This window comes from Rhineura floridana, chromosome 2 (assembly GCF_030035675.1).
Source record: "Rhineura floridana isolate rRhiFlo1 chromosome 2, rRhiFlo1.hap2, whole genome shotgun sequence".
Taxonomy (NCBI): domain Eukaryota; kingdom Metazoa; phylum Chordata; class Lepidosauria; order Squamata; family Rhineuridae; genus Rhineura; species Rhineura floridana.
In genome coordinates, this window is record NC_084481.1 from 193907680 (window position 1) to 193919789 (window position 12110).

At 40.2% G+C, this 12110-nt stretch overlaps 1 protein-coding gene across 2 annotated transcripts in view; it reads right to left on the minus strand.

The window, feature by feature from the left end:
* The window catches only part of POMT2 (protein O-mannosyltransferase 2), a 48990-nt gene that overhangs the window by 33281 nt on the left and 3599 nt on the right, over positions 1-12110 (minus strand). For both annotated transcript variants that reach the window (XM_061611830.1, XM_061611831.1), the window contains exons 3-8: positions 11298-11402; positions 10176-10284; positions 7802-7910; positions 5424-5583; positions 2232-2338; positions 124-206 (exon numbers count right to left, since the gene is read on the minus strand). In XM_061611830.1, the coding sequence (XP_061467814.1) occupies positions 124-206; positions 2232-2338; positions 5424-5583; positions 7802-7910; positions 10176-10284; positions 11298-11402 (673 nt within the window). The remainder of the gene's footprint in view (positions 1-123; positions 207-2231; positions 2339-5423; positions 5584-7801; positions 7911-10175; positions 10285-11297; positions 11403-12110) is intronic.

Here is a 12110-nt window from a genome sequence, read left to right on the forward strand (position 1 = left end):
TTTTGCATTTTTTACAGAATCCACTCTCTGGTATTCTTAAATACATTTGGAGAGATGTTTTTGTTTACTTAGATACAGAGTGCTTATTAGAGCATTTGTTCCCTCAAGTATCTAGATACTTACACTCTGGAACAGACATGTTATGAAGGTTGTTCCCAATCAGACGAGACTGAAATCCAGAGCTGAAAAAGCCATCGCCAGGCCCACTGAGAAAGAACCAAGTATATGCAAATTATGTGTGTATGGAGAAAAATAGGCAGAGTGTTAAACACATAATTTAATAAGGAAACATAACAACACTGGCATGTCAGCACACAGGAAGGATGTTCTCAATTTCCTGAGATGTCTACAAAGATCTGTATCATTTGGCTGATATACAAGTAACCTTCATCTGCCTTTGGATTTACATCAACTAAGTAATCAGTTGTGCCCAAGTATAATGCAAATGAAAAACCCAATCAGCAAGAAATACCGTAGCCTTTAAAACATCCCTTAAACGTATGCATATACCTCAAAATTGTATGCTCACCTGCAGGATTAAAATCTTACTGGACCATCACTTTTCTTCACTCACTAATGGGCTAATTGGCTTACTCTAAACATGTCAAAAAGATCTAGGCAGTGTAATAGGAATATTGTATACATTTTGGTCAGTGTCAGAAATTTGGTGTCATTTGCTGTAGTTCATTTAGGTCAGTTGGAGCAATATCCAACTAAGTCATACATAGAAAAGACCCACTGAAATCAATGGACCTAAGTTACATAAGCCCATTGATTACAATGGATCTACTCTAACTATGGATACCACCCATAGTGGTAAATCTCACAGATAACCTTGGCTCAAGTGCCCTGGCTAATTATACGACTTTACTTGTTTGAAAAGCATAGCAGATTATTTTTTAAAAACAAAATAAAACAACCACATTTTATTCCTTTCCATAATGGACCATTTACTATAGCAGGTGGGCAAGTGTCCACAAAAAAGTCATGACACAATCATGCCTGACATTTATGGTGTTTCAAGGCCACTCAAATGCTTTTGACTAAAGCTGAAAAAGTTATGTCTGAAGACAAGGGTCTGTAACTTCAAATTCTACAGCAGGGGTGGGGGACTCTTTAGCTCCACAGGCCAGATCCTTATCAGGATCTGCCTTGCTAGCCAAATGTGACAGGTGGGCATGGCTGCCCATCTGTCAATTACCTGATGTCACAAATAATGTCAGGAGATTTGATGCTTTGATGTCCCAACTTCAGGACGTCAAAGTGCAGCCAAACTGAACAGGATTTATCCCCCTCAGGGGTTTGACAGGATTCAATACAAAAGCCCTTCCCAATTCAGGAAGGGGTTTGCACTGAAACTGTTGCTAAAAGAAAAGGGGGGACTTCATTTTAGTAGAGGTTTACCCCCTTGTTACTACTGGGTTTGGGTGTGCATAGAGCTCTCTTGAGCACCTGAACCCAGCAGAATTGACCTCCTCTTGCATCAGCTGATAAGAGCAGAGGTCAATCCTGCATTGCACAATGCTTCAGAAGCTCTGGCAATTAGCTGGTTGTCAGGCTCTTCAGAAGCTGCGCAAGTAATGTGTGCAGGTGCTGCCAATCAGCAGCAAAACCCCTTTCGGCAAAGCTCCGCCCTTACCTGACCCACATCATATAAGAGATCAGGTGTAGGCCAGATAGACCTATATTGCCCAAACATGGCAAGTTTGGCCCATGGGCTGCAGGTTTCCTCCCTCCCACACTCTACAAAAATTAACAGGCACACTCATTGGCTTATATAATGAGGCCTAACTATACAGAGCTGGGAACAGCATCTAGAAAAAGTATCCCTAAACCAACTATTACCATGATTTGCCTGCCTTGCATAAAAATACTTTCTTAAAACTATGGTTCAATTCAAACATCACACCAAACAAGCCATATCATTGTTTAAAACAGAGAGCTGCTTGTCTGCTTTCGCACTTGTCAATTCAAGACTGCGTTCAAAGTGCAAACCATAGCTAGCAATAATCACAACCTTCAAACCCTTAGTTGGTGGTTCTGGTTAGCTGGGCGATGGCCAATTATGGTTAAGCTTCCTTAAGCCTTATCAGATAACATAAAATTAAAGAAGTCAGTTTATGCTAAGCTTCTTTAAGCATGGCTTGGTATGACATCTGAACTGATCCAATGTTGTCATGTCATGTCTCATATGCATATTTCCTTTCTGAGAAAAAAGTGAGAAGAAATACCTTCTATTTAACACTGCAAAATGAACAGCAAACAGAGCAGTATAGAGGACAAGTGGCAGCATAATGAGGCAGAGCACACGGGCTAGGAAATGCCTCCCCAGAGTGACCTGTAAACAATTCAGAACAGTTGCAGCACCTTTTAAGTAACTTTCCTTGGACACATTCCTAGGGTACAAACAACTAAGCAAGGTACAAATTTATATATGTTTATATACATTTAAGCAAGATGACATGAGAAGTAAAGCAAACAAGAGCCAAAATAAACTGTTCCTGTATCATCACCATTATTAATTGTATTTCTGTCTTGCCCTTCCTACCATAGGAGCCCAGGGCAGTTATACAAAAATAATAAAAAATATATATTGTAAAAGCATAACCAACAACCCCTCCTCCACAGGATAAACCATGTCCAAAATGGCTCACAGTAACATCAGAATACAATAAGAAAATACATAAATCATACAATTTCAATAACAATTTGATCAGAAGCTAACAGCAACATTTTTCAGAGGTTGGATTTTTCGAGGATGATCTCCTGTGTGTAGACACAGATGGATGTGTTGGGGAGCCTAGATGTAATGAAGCAACCAATATCTTACAGCAAAATCGTAATCATGTCAACTTAGAAGTAAGGCCTATTGAATGCAAAGGGACTTATTCCCAGGTAAATGGGGTTAGGATTGCAGCCCAAGTCTCCCAAATATCATGTTCATGGTATCTGTTTTAGGGTTTAATCCAATGCACGTCAATCCAATGCCAAAGATTTTAACTCAATTATGATGTAATCCTAAAAACACCCCACAACTGTTAGGGAGTTAAACTCCAGTGAGGATAGAAGAACTTATCTCTGAATAAACATGCCTAAGACTGTGCTATCAGGCCACATTCCTATACATATTTTCCTAGAAATATGCCCAACTGAATATAATGGACTTGCATCTAACGGTGTGAGCTTACAGCACACTTTCTTACAAGTAATTTTCATTGAAATTGTTAGAATATATTTCCAAGCAATTGTGTTTAGGATAGATACAAGACATGATGGCATAGAAAACCAAAACAGGCTTATGTTCTTGCCCACATACACAGGAAACATGCAGCTCTCTGAACTTGTTCAGAACCACAATATTCCCAGCTGCTTGCAAATTCTCCTATACGCTATACAATGGATCAGTTCAGGATCATACTATACAATAGGTCAGTTCACCTAAGACGTACTCAGTCAAGTCCTATTGTGTTCACTGGGGCTTACTCCTAAGCAACTATGCACAGAGAGCTGTTGTACAGGGTAATTCTAACCATATCTACTCAGAGGTCAGTCTTACTGAATTCAGTAAGGCTTACTCCCAGGTAAGCAGAGTTAGAATTATATCCTTAGTCCCCAGTCTCCGGTTCAAATCACTGCGCATTCTTAGACTCTATAAAACATTTCTGCTCAGGGTTCTCCAGCCAAGTAACAATGAAATAAAATATTATAAAATGAAAAGGAAATGGACTGCCTTCAAGTTGATCCCGACTTATGGCTACCCTATGAATAGGGTTTTCATGGTAAGTGGTATTCAGAGGGGGTTTAGCATTGCCTCCTTCTGAGGCTAGTCCTCCCCAGCTGGCTAGGGCCTGCTCAGCTTGCCACAGCTGCACAAGCCAGCCCCTTCCTTGTCCGCAACTGCCAGCTGGGGGGCAATTGGGCTCCTTGAGACTATGCAGCTTGCCCACAGCTGCACAGGTGGCAGGGCATGTAACCCCTGTGGGGGTGATGTTTAGCTGGCCCTTTACACCCAGGAGACACGAGTGGGGATTTGAAGTCACAGACTCTGGACTCCCAGACAGGCTGGTTGGCCACTGTGAGAACAGGATGCTGGACTAGATGGGCTACTGGCCTGATCCAGCAGGCTCTTCTTATGTTCTTACGTTCTTAGGCTCTCCTCCCCACTGTGCTATACCAATTGTATTATAGAGAACAAGCCAGAATGAAGAAATAAATTCATATGCAAAATTAAATAATTGAGTGTACAGTTGGCAATCAATTAATTATCCCACCAATTCCTCTTTTTGAGTTGCTGCATTTCTTTGCATATTGTTAAGACTCATAGAGTTTTGCTGGTAATGGTGCAACTGTAATTACACTGCAGCCATCTGCAGACAGGAGGCTTACAGAAGATGGATTTGTCCTATTTCAAATGCAATTAGCTGACGACATTAGAAGCAGCCCTTAGAAGCTGGTACTCTACATCTTTGCACTACTTTTACTTAAATCAGGAGAAACAAATCTCATAGCAGAAAGGAGAAAGTCATGTTTATCCCTTTTATATTGGCAGAAGCAGTAAGTGGAATAAATTGGATTTTGAAACTTCAAACAGACTGAGAAACCACCACAGAAGAATGATAGCACCCCTAAAATAGGCTTGAATAAACAGCATTATGGCTGGCTACAAAGCCCATTTCCTCACTGTTAACGGAACATAAATTTAATAGCATTTATCACCAAGGTCACCATATGTCATATTTGATGCCTCCTAAATACCAGCTAGAAATAATTTAAGCCCATTCTCAAATTCAACAGCTACCCTGACAAGTTATTTAAGTGTGGAAAAAATCTTCTTTGTGAAAAAATGAACAGATTGCAAGTTTTTTAATCTTCAAAAAGTAGCTCAACCTGCAGAGGCTGCAAAACTCATCAGGCATAGCTCTAAACCAGTAAGTGGCAATGATGCATTGTATATACCAAAATCCAATCTGTAGCCTATGAACTGTATCACTGTACTGAAGGTCAAAACAACTTCAGCCTTCCTCATCTTAGCACATTACATACAGCAAATCAAAGGCCTCTAACTAGTAGCATTTTCTCATACAAAAACTATTTGCAGGGCTCATGGCGTTTGCTTTACTTCAAGCTAATCATTGTCAATGCTAGATATAGCTGTACAGTCCAAAGTGGAAATGAAAACAATCCATCCATGCGCAACAGTTTGCTTAAATGAGCAATAACACTCTTTTAATAGGTAATGCAGAAGGAAGCTTTATATAATTGCCATATAGCTTTCAAATACAAATCGGTATGTGATATTGATTCTGTCGTGATCAACATTTGGCACCCAATACAGTGACCACTGGCTGGCTGGAGCAACTATAATGCTTTCATGACATTTCTCCCACAAACGCTAAAAGCTAATAAAAATTCTAGACACTCACCAGTGAGACACTGAAGTCTCCCAGCAGCTCCCAAAGATCATAAATAGTGTTCAGTCCAACCAAGAGGACTACAAAAAGGCCAACAAATTTAACCCCCGTCGCACCAGCGAGGTTTATCCCAGTCAAACAGAGCCAGAACCACCAGGGGGCAGAAAAGGGTCTGCAAAACACATTTTAAAAGCTTCCTTGTTGAAATCAAACTTTTGAAGACAGTTCAGTGGATTAAATCTAAGACAGGATACACTATACTTTCTCCAACATAAAAACAGTATGCCTTGGGTGATGGACCATTATTTCATATAATGCCCTGAAGGCCAGGGTACTAGTGACCTCTTTAGGAAATACTGTGAAAGTTCTTGAAGCAAAGGATGACTATCAGCAAGAATCAACAGCTCTTGAAAGGAAGAGAACTAGGTTCTGGAACAGGGATGGGGAAACCTCAGGCCCAGAGGCCAAATGCGGCCCTCTGTGATTTTCTGTCTGGCCCTTGGAACTCTTCTCACTGGCCATGCTTTGCACCCTCCTTGAGTGTTTTTGTATGGTTGGAATGTGTCCTTGAATGCCCAGAAGGGAATTCGGCCTTTGGGCTGAACAGGGTTCCCCAGTCCTGTTCTAGAAGATAAAGTACGCTCTCTATGGAACAGTCTCTCTAGAATCTAATCTAAAGCAATTCGGCTTATGAGTCACCTCACACAGAAAGAATCCCGAAGTGATTTACAACATTTTATAGAACACACACACTAAAAAGCCATTAAAACAAAACAAACATACTAAAAGTGTTAGTCTCCAAAAACACCCAACAACATATAAATAGCCACTCCACCCACATAAGGATGAACACCATAAACCAAAGCAAGCTGATTTGGAGAGAATATCTGAGCCTATGGAGGGACTTCCATGTCCCCGTGAAAGATAACCAAGAAAAAGTTTGCCAAGTCTTCCATCCCAAAGGCAAAACAATACTTTTCGAAAATGGCTTCAGGGTTACAGTAGGGCCCCGCTTCCCGGCGCTCCGCTTCCTGGCGTTCCACTAATGCGGCGGCTTTCGTTTTCAATTTTAAAGCCACTTTTGTGGCATTGTCGCGTCATTTTCGCGCAACGCACCCCATTAAAATCAGTGGGGTTCCACTTTACGGCGTGGGTCCGGAACGGAAACCGCCGTAGAAGCGGGACCCTACTGTATCTTGGGGTTTTTAAATGTTTAAGCTTTTAATTTTTAATTTCTAATTTTTAGGATTTTGATTATGTTTATATGAAATGTACTTGTGTTTGGTTGTAAGTCACCCAGAGTGGCAGATTAACTTCTGCCAGATGGGCGTCTAACAAATCTCATAAATAAATAAATAAATAAATAAATATTTCATCTGGTGATGTGCCTGCAAATCCAAAACCTCCTGTGTGGACATAGGACCAGTCCAAAGAAGAACGTAAGTTCCTTGCAGTTGGGAGACATTTTATACTTTTAATTATACTTTCCTATGCAACAGCTCTCACCCTATGTTCTTTCTAATCCCCATGTCACTCTCAAATGCACACTCGGTTTCCCATGTCCTTGACTGGGCCTTTTTCCCAGTAAGCATGTTCAGGGCTGCAGCCTTTCATACCAATTTTATTAATCTACAGTAGAAGAAAATGCTGTGTGCCACTACATCCTCTCGTGCCTTGCAAAGGAAGCAGAGCCATCCTGGCATTCCTCTAGTCTTAATAGAGGCCTATACAATTGACCCAGATGGCCCTTAATATACACATGAGGCAGCAAAGAGGGTCCTAGCCATACATTGTTACCATCAGTATCTCATATGCATTTTGGATCATGGTATCATACCATTAAATGACGCTACCTGGGAGCATGTTCCACTGTCTGCCATGTCTTGCCTTTTCAGCTGTTCTTTTACATGTTGTATATTATGTGTTTATATTTCTTAGCTTCTCTTAAATTTTAATAATAGATTTTATTGCTACTTTTAGTTGTTTCATGAGGTTGCATTGAGGAATCTTTGAAGCTAGATTGGCAGGATAAAAATTCCAACATGATAAATGTTACTTCCTGATATCTAAAGGATAATTTGTTTTATTATGTTTATAATGAATTTTCCTTGTATTTTTGTGGCTAATTTATGTGTAATATTTATTTTGATACTAAAGTGGGTGTTTTATTTAGTTAATTATGTTTTATAGAATCTAAACTTTTCCTGATTTTTTTTGTTTTTGCTGTTTATGTAATATGTTTTAATTTCTGAAACACTTAAAAAGAGCTTTGTTTAAATACAAATGGGATATAAATTGTCCAAATAAATAAATAAAAATTAAATCTTCTTACACAAGAGTGAAGGGCCACATGTTCCAACACATGCAGCAATCAGCTGCTGTCACCTTACCTGTTGGCACAGGAATTATACTTGACCATACTGAGCACAGCTCCCATGAGGAAGAACATCAGAATAGGATCAAGCAGAATGTATTGAGACAGAGTAATGAACCCTGTGTCTGAAAAATAAGACAAAGCCAAATCAGCTGCTGTTCACCAGTTGTTTTTCATTGCTTAGACAAGCATCATTATAATGAATGCTGGCATTAAAACCACATTATGACCGTGGGCCAGTCACTGCCTCTCAGCCTCAGAGGAAGGCAATGGTAGACCCCCTCTGAACACCGCTTACCATGAAAACCCTATTCATAGGGTCGCCATAAGTCAGAATTGACTTGAAGGCAGCCCATTTCCATCTTAGAGTCCTTTGTGATCAAGTCTGAATCATGCTATTCGTAAAATCATAGAATAGCGGAGTTGGAAGCAGCCTATAAGGTCATCAAGTCCAACTCCCTGCTCAATGCAGGAATCCAAATTAAGAAATTAAAGCAAATAAAGTCAAGGTCTAATCAGACATGATATGATTCTAAAAAAATATATAGAAATGAATAGTGGAAAAAATAGTCTTGGCTAATAGCCAACAGAATACACAGTAATGTGCAGGGGGTTGGACTTGATGGCCTTATAGGTCCCTTCCAACTCTACTATTCTATGATTCTATGAATGCCCAAGATGTGTATTCTGTCAGCTATTAGCCAAGACTATTTTTTCCACTATTCATTTCTATATATATATTTAGAATCATATCATGTCCAATTAGACCTTGACTTTATTTGCTTTTCTTTATTTGGACTTTGGTCAAGGATTATTTTCTCCATATCAGGTTTTTGGAATTCAACTTAAAGCATACTCAACAGATGGCTCTCCAGCTATCTCTTGAATGCCTCTAGTGTTGGAGAGCCCACCCTAGGTTATTGCTTCCATTGTCGTACCGCTCTTAACAGTTAGGAAGTTTTTCCTGATGTTCAGTCGAAATCAGGCTTTCTGTAACTTGAGCTTGAAGAGTGCTATCATATCTCCCCTCATTCTTCTCTTCTCCAGGCTAAACATGCCCAGTTCTTTCAGTCTCTCCTCACAGGGCTTTGTTTCCAGTCCCGATTATCCTTGTTGCCCTCCTCTGAACCTGTTCCAGTTTGTCTGCATCCTTCTTAATGTGCAGTGTCCAGAACTGGATGCAGTATTCAAGATGAGGCCTAACCAGTGCTGAATAGAGGGGAACTATTACTTCATGCGATTTGGAAACTACAATTCTGTTAATGCAGAAGTATTAATTAATATTAAATCAAACAACTTGGACAAATCCCACTTCAGCAAACTTGATTCTGTCTGTTCAGATCTCACATTGAAGCAACAACTGTTCCTAGAACCAGTTTCCTCCCTCATCTACCAATTATCTCTTGAGGTGATAGCTCCCTATGAACCATGCTGTGTAATATGCCACAGGTGGCTGCATTTCAGTAGTAGCTGAACTCCCAACTACACACCTTGCACAGTTTCAGTGATCACTCCTGACTTTCAAATACACTGCATTTCTACAGAAGCAAGCATTTCCTCATGGATTCCCTTCTGAACAGGAACTGCTTTCACTTGTTCTACTCCAAGTGTCTTGGAGGTACTAGCCACCATCAGAGACACTGTCTCCCAACCATGCATCTTGGGGTCATTATCTCCCCCCATCCGTCCCCTCCCACAACACAGGCTATTGCTATCTTCTACCACTACATCCAATCTATCTGTCTGCTCCTTCCTTTCTTCAGCTAAAACCATAATCTTTAAGAGACATTCCTAGCTCTTTTCTCCTGCCATCTCTCCTTTCCATTCTTTTTAAGCATAGGGTTTCTGAAGTAAGAAATAAGATGTTGCTAAAAATAAAATACAACTTTTCACCCTTCCATTTGCAGCTAGGCTGCGTATATATTAGGAAACAGGAATATATTGGTTGTATTCAGCTAAGTCCTCTCAAAGTAGACCCAATGAAATTAATGAAACTAAGTTATTCATCTCTATTAACTTCAATGGGTGTATTCTGAGTAGGACTAGCACTGAATACCACCCTATATATGTTTTTACACAGACTTTCAAAACATTTTTTGCATGTGTACAGCACCTGAAATATTTTACAGTCTAATCACATTTATCCTCACAATAATCCTCTGAGTTTATTACCAGGCCTATCCTCAAGAGACAAAACTCACGGAAACAGGCTTATTGAGGGGCTCCCCATGAGTCTGTGTATGAGTATGGATCTGAAACACATGGGGTCTTTATTGATAGAAGAGACCATAAGCAGCTAATCTTTCTAAAGCACAATTCTTTCACTGGTCTGTATTTCCCAACACAGAAAACTGGTAAAGCAAACCTTGCAACGTGGAGAGGATGCTTACCAAAAATCAGAATGGTAGCTGTGAGCATTGCTGCAGGCAGAGATTTGGACAACTCCAGCACCGTAAGATAAGAGAAGGGAATCAGGCATGAACCAAGGAATGCACAGAACTGAATAAAGAGAGGAGAAACGCTCTTCATATGGTGATGACACATATGAACTTTGCAGTCCTCTTACACTCTTCAGCTACACAGCCACAAAAGCACAGAGAAACAGCCAAGCAATACTCAATGCTGATCTGTTGAGTATTCTCAAGAAAAGGGTGAAAAAATGACAGCTGCCCTCATAATATTAAATAGGTACTTCCACTAGAGCTAAAACTGATGAAAGTTTACAAATCTGATCCACCACAACCACACTTTAATCAATCCTCATTCCCACCCAAAGAACGTATTGCTAACTCAAAAGCTTCCATGAGAGCATTAAACGAGGAAATATAGCTCAATCCACATTATCTCACCTATACCCTTTCCCCTTATTCTCAAGACCCTCACTGAGGAAAATTTGCTCCCAAACCCAATAAGATTCCTGGTTCAGTTATACCTCCCCATCACAAATAAGTGCTCAATTATTCTTTTCCCTTACTTCCTTTTATCTCACACATGCCTGGCTCTTCTGACAAAGAATTCCATTCCTCAACTCCTGATTTTCTTCACTTCCCCACAGCACTTTTAATATATGCATGTCCCGAGGCAGTTATACTGCTTGCAGGTCAAAACTGCTGGTGGAGATCCCTATCAGGGCAGAGAAAAATACAAGCCTAAATAAGGCTTGCAGACAGAGAAATTCTGCCAGAGAGGGGCTGGTTCCCTCCTCAATGCAGAGTTAACTGAAGGTATTAGTTTTATAAACTATGAGACAACTAAAAGGACATTGTAAATAGCTTTTTCATCCTTCTTCTCTACTCATTCCAAATCCTACCAAATGTTAAAACCTAATACCCTTCAGACTACAAAGGTGCACTTAGTACACCTTTAGAAATGAAATGGAGCTTATAGCATATCCTGTCATCAGAATCCATTCCTCGAACATAAGCAGATATTTATTGGAAGAAGAGAGGAAAGAGGCAAACTCTTCTCCATAGATGGGGACTAGTTATTTAAAGAGGTCCGTACAGTCTTACCCCCCTCATTCCTATGTAGTTATGTTGTTCATATTTGTCCCCTGGTTTCTGGAAAGGAAAGGTGCCATCATAGCCACTCAGATAACCAGCAAGTCCTATGAGCATCTAGGGAGGGAACAATCTTAGTCAAGCAGAAGCAGATGCATAAGTTTATCACATCAAATCAGTGCTCTATAAGGAGATATCATTTAAATTTAGCATTGCTGTTTGAATCAACCCATACACATATGATAACCATTTGGGTATTTTCTATTTTATTGATTAAGGGAACAAGCCTAAGCTCCTGGAAAGCCATTCAATACAGTGGACTTTTTCTCCACAATAGGAAAAAGAGATCAGAGAAAGAGGTTCAAGGTCTCCCTGGTGCAGTGGCAGAAAGCTCCAAAAAGGGATGTTCTTAGGGCATGTCAGAGATAGAAGCAGAAAGACCAAAAAGAAGGCATTCCAGGAGCAAATTAGGGACTGATGGGGAGGGTGTCTTCGGTTCCAACAGAAGCGATTTTAATTAACTTATTTTTTAAGAGAAACTGGTGGGGGGGAAACATGTAAAAAGTCCCTCCTTACTATGCTTAGGCCAGTGCAAGCCTGGTAGGGCTTTGGAAATGGCAGCTCCTCCACTATGGGCTCTCCCCACCACTGAAAGGATTGCTCTGTTAATATACTTGTTACTGAGGTGGAGGATGAGTCCCATTTTGTGTACTTGCATACTTCTATGGAAAGACAGTGTATAAATGTATTAATAATTGCAGCTGTTGTTGCTGTTATCGTCATCATCCAGGCAAACTTCAAGGGAGATGTACCTAACTCAGACTG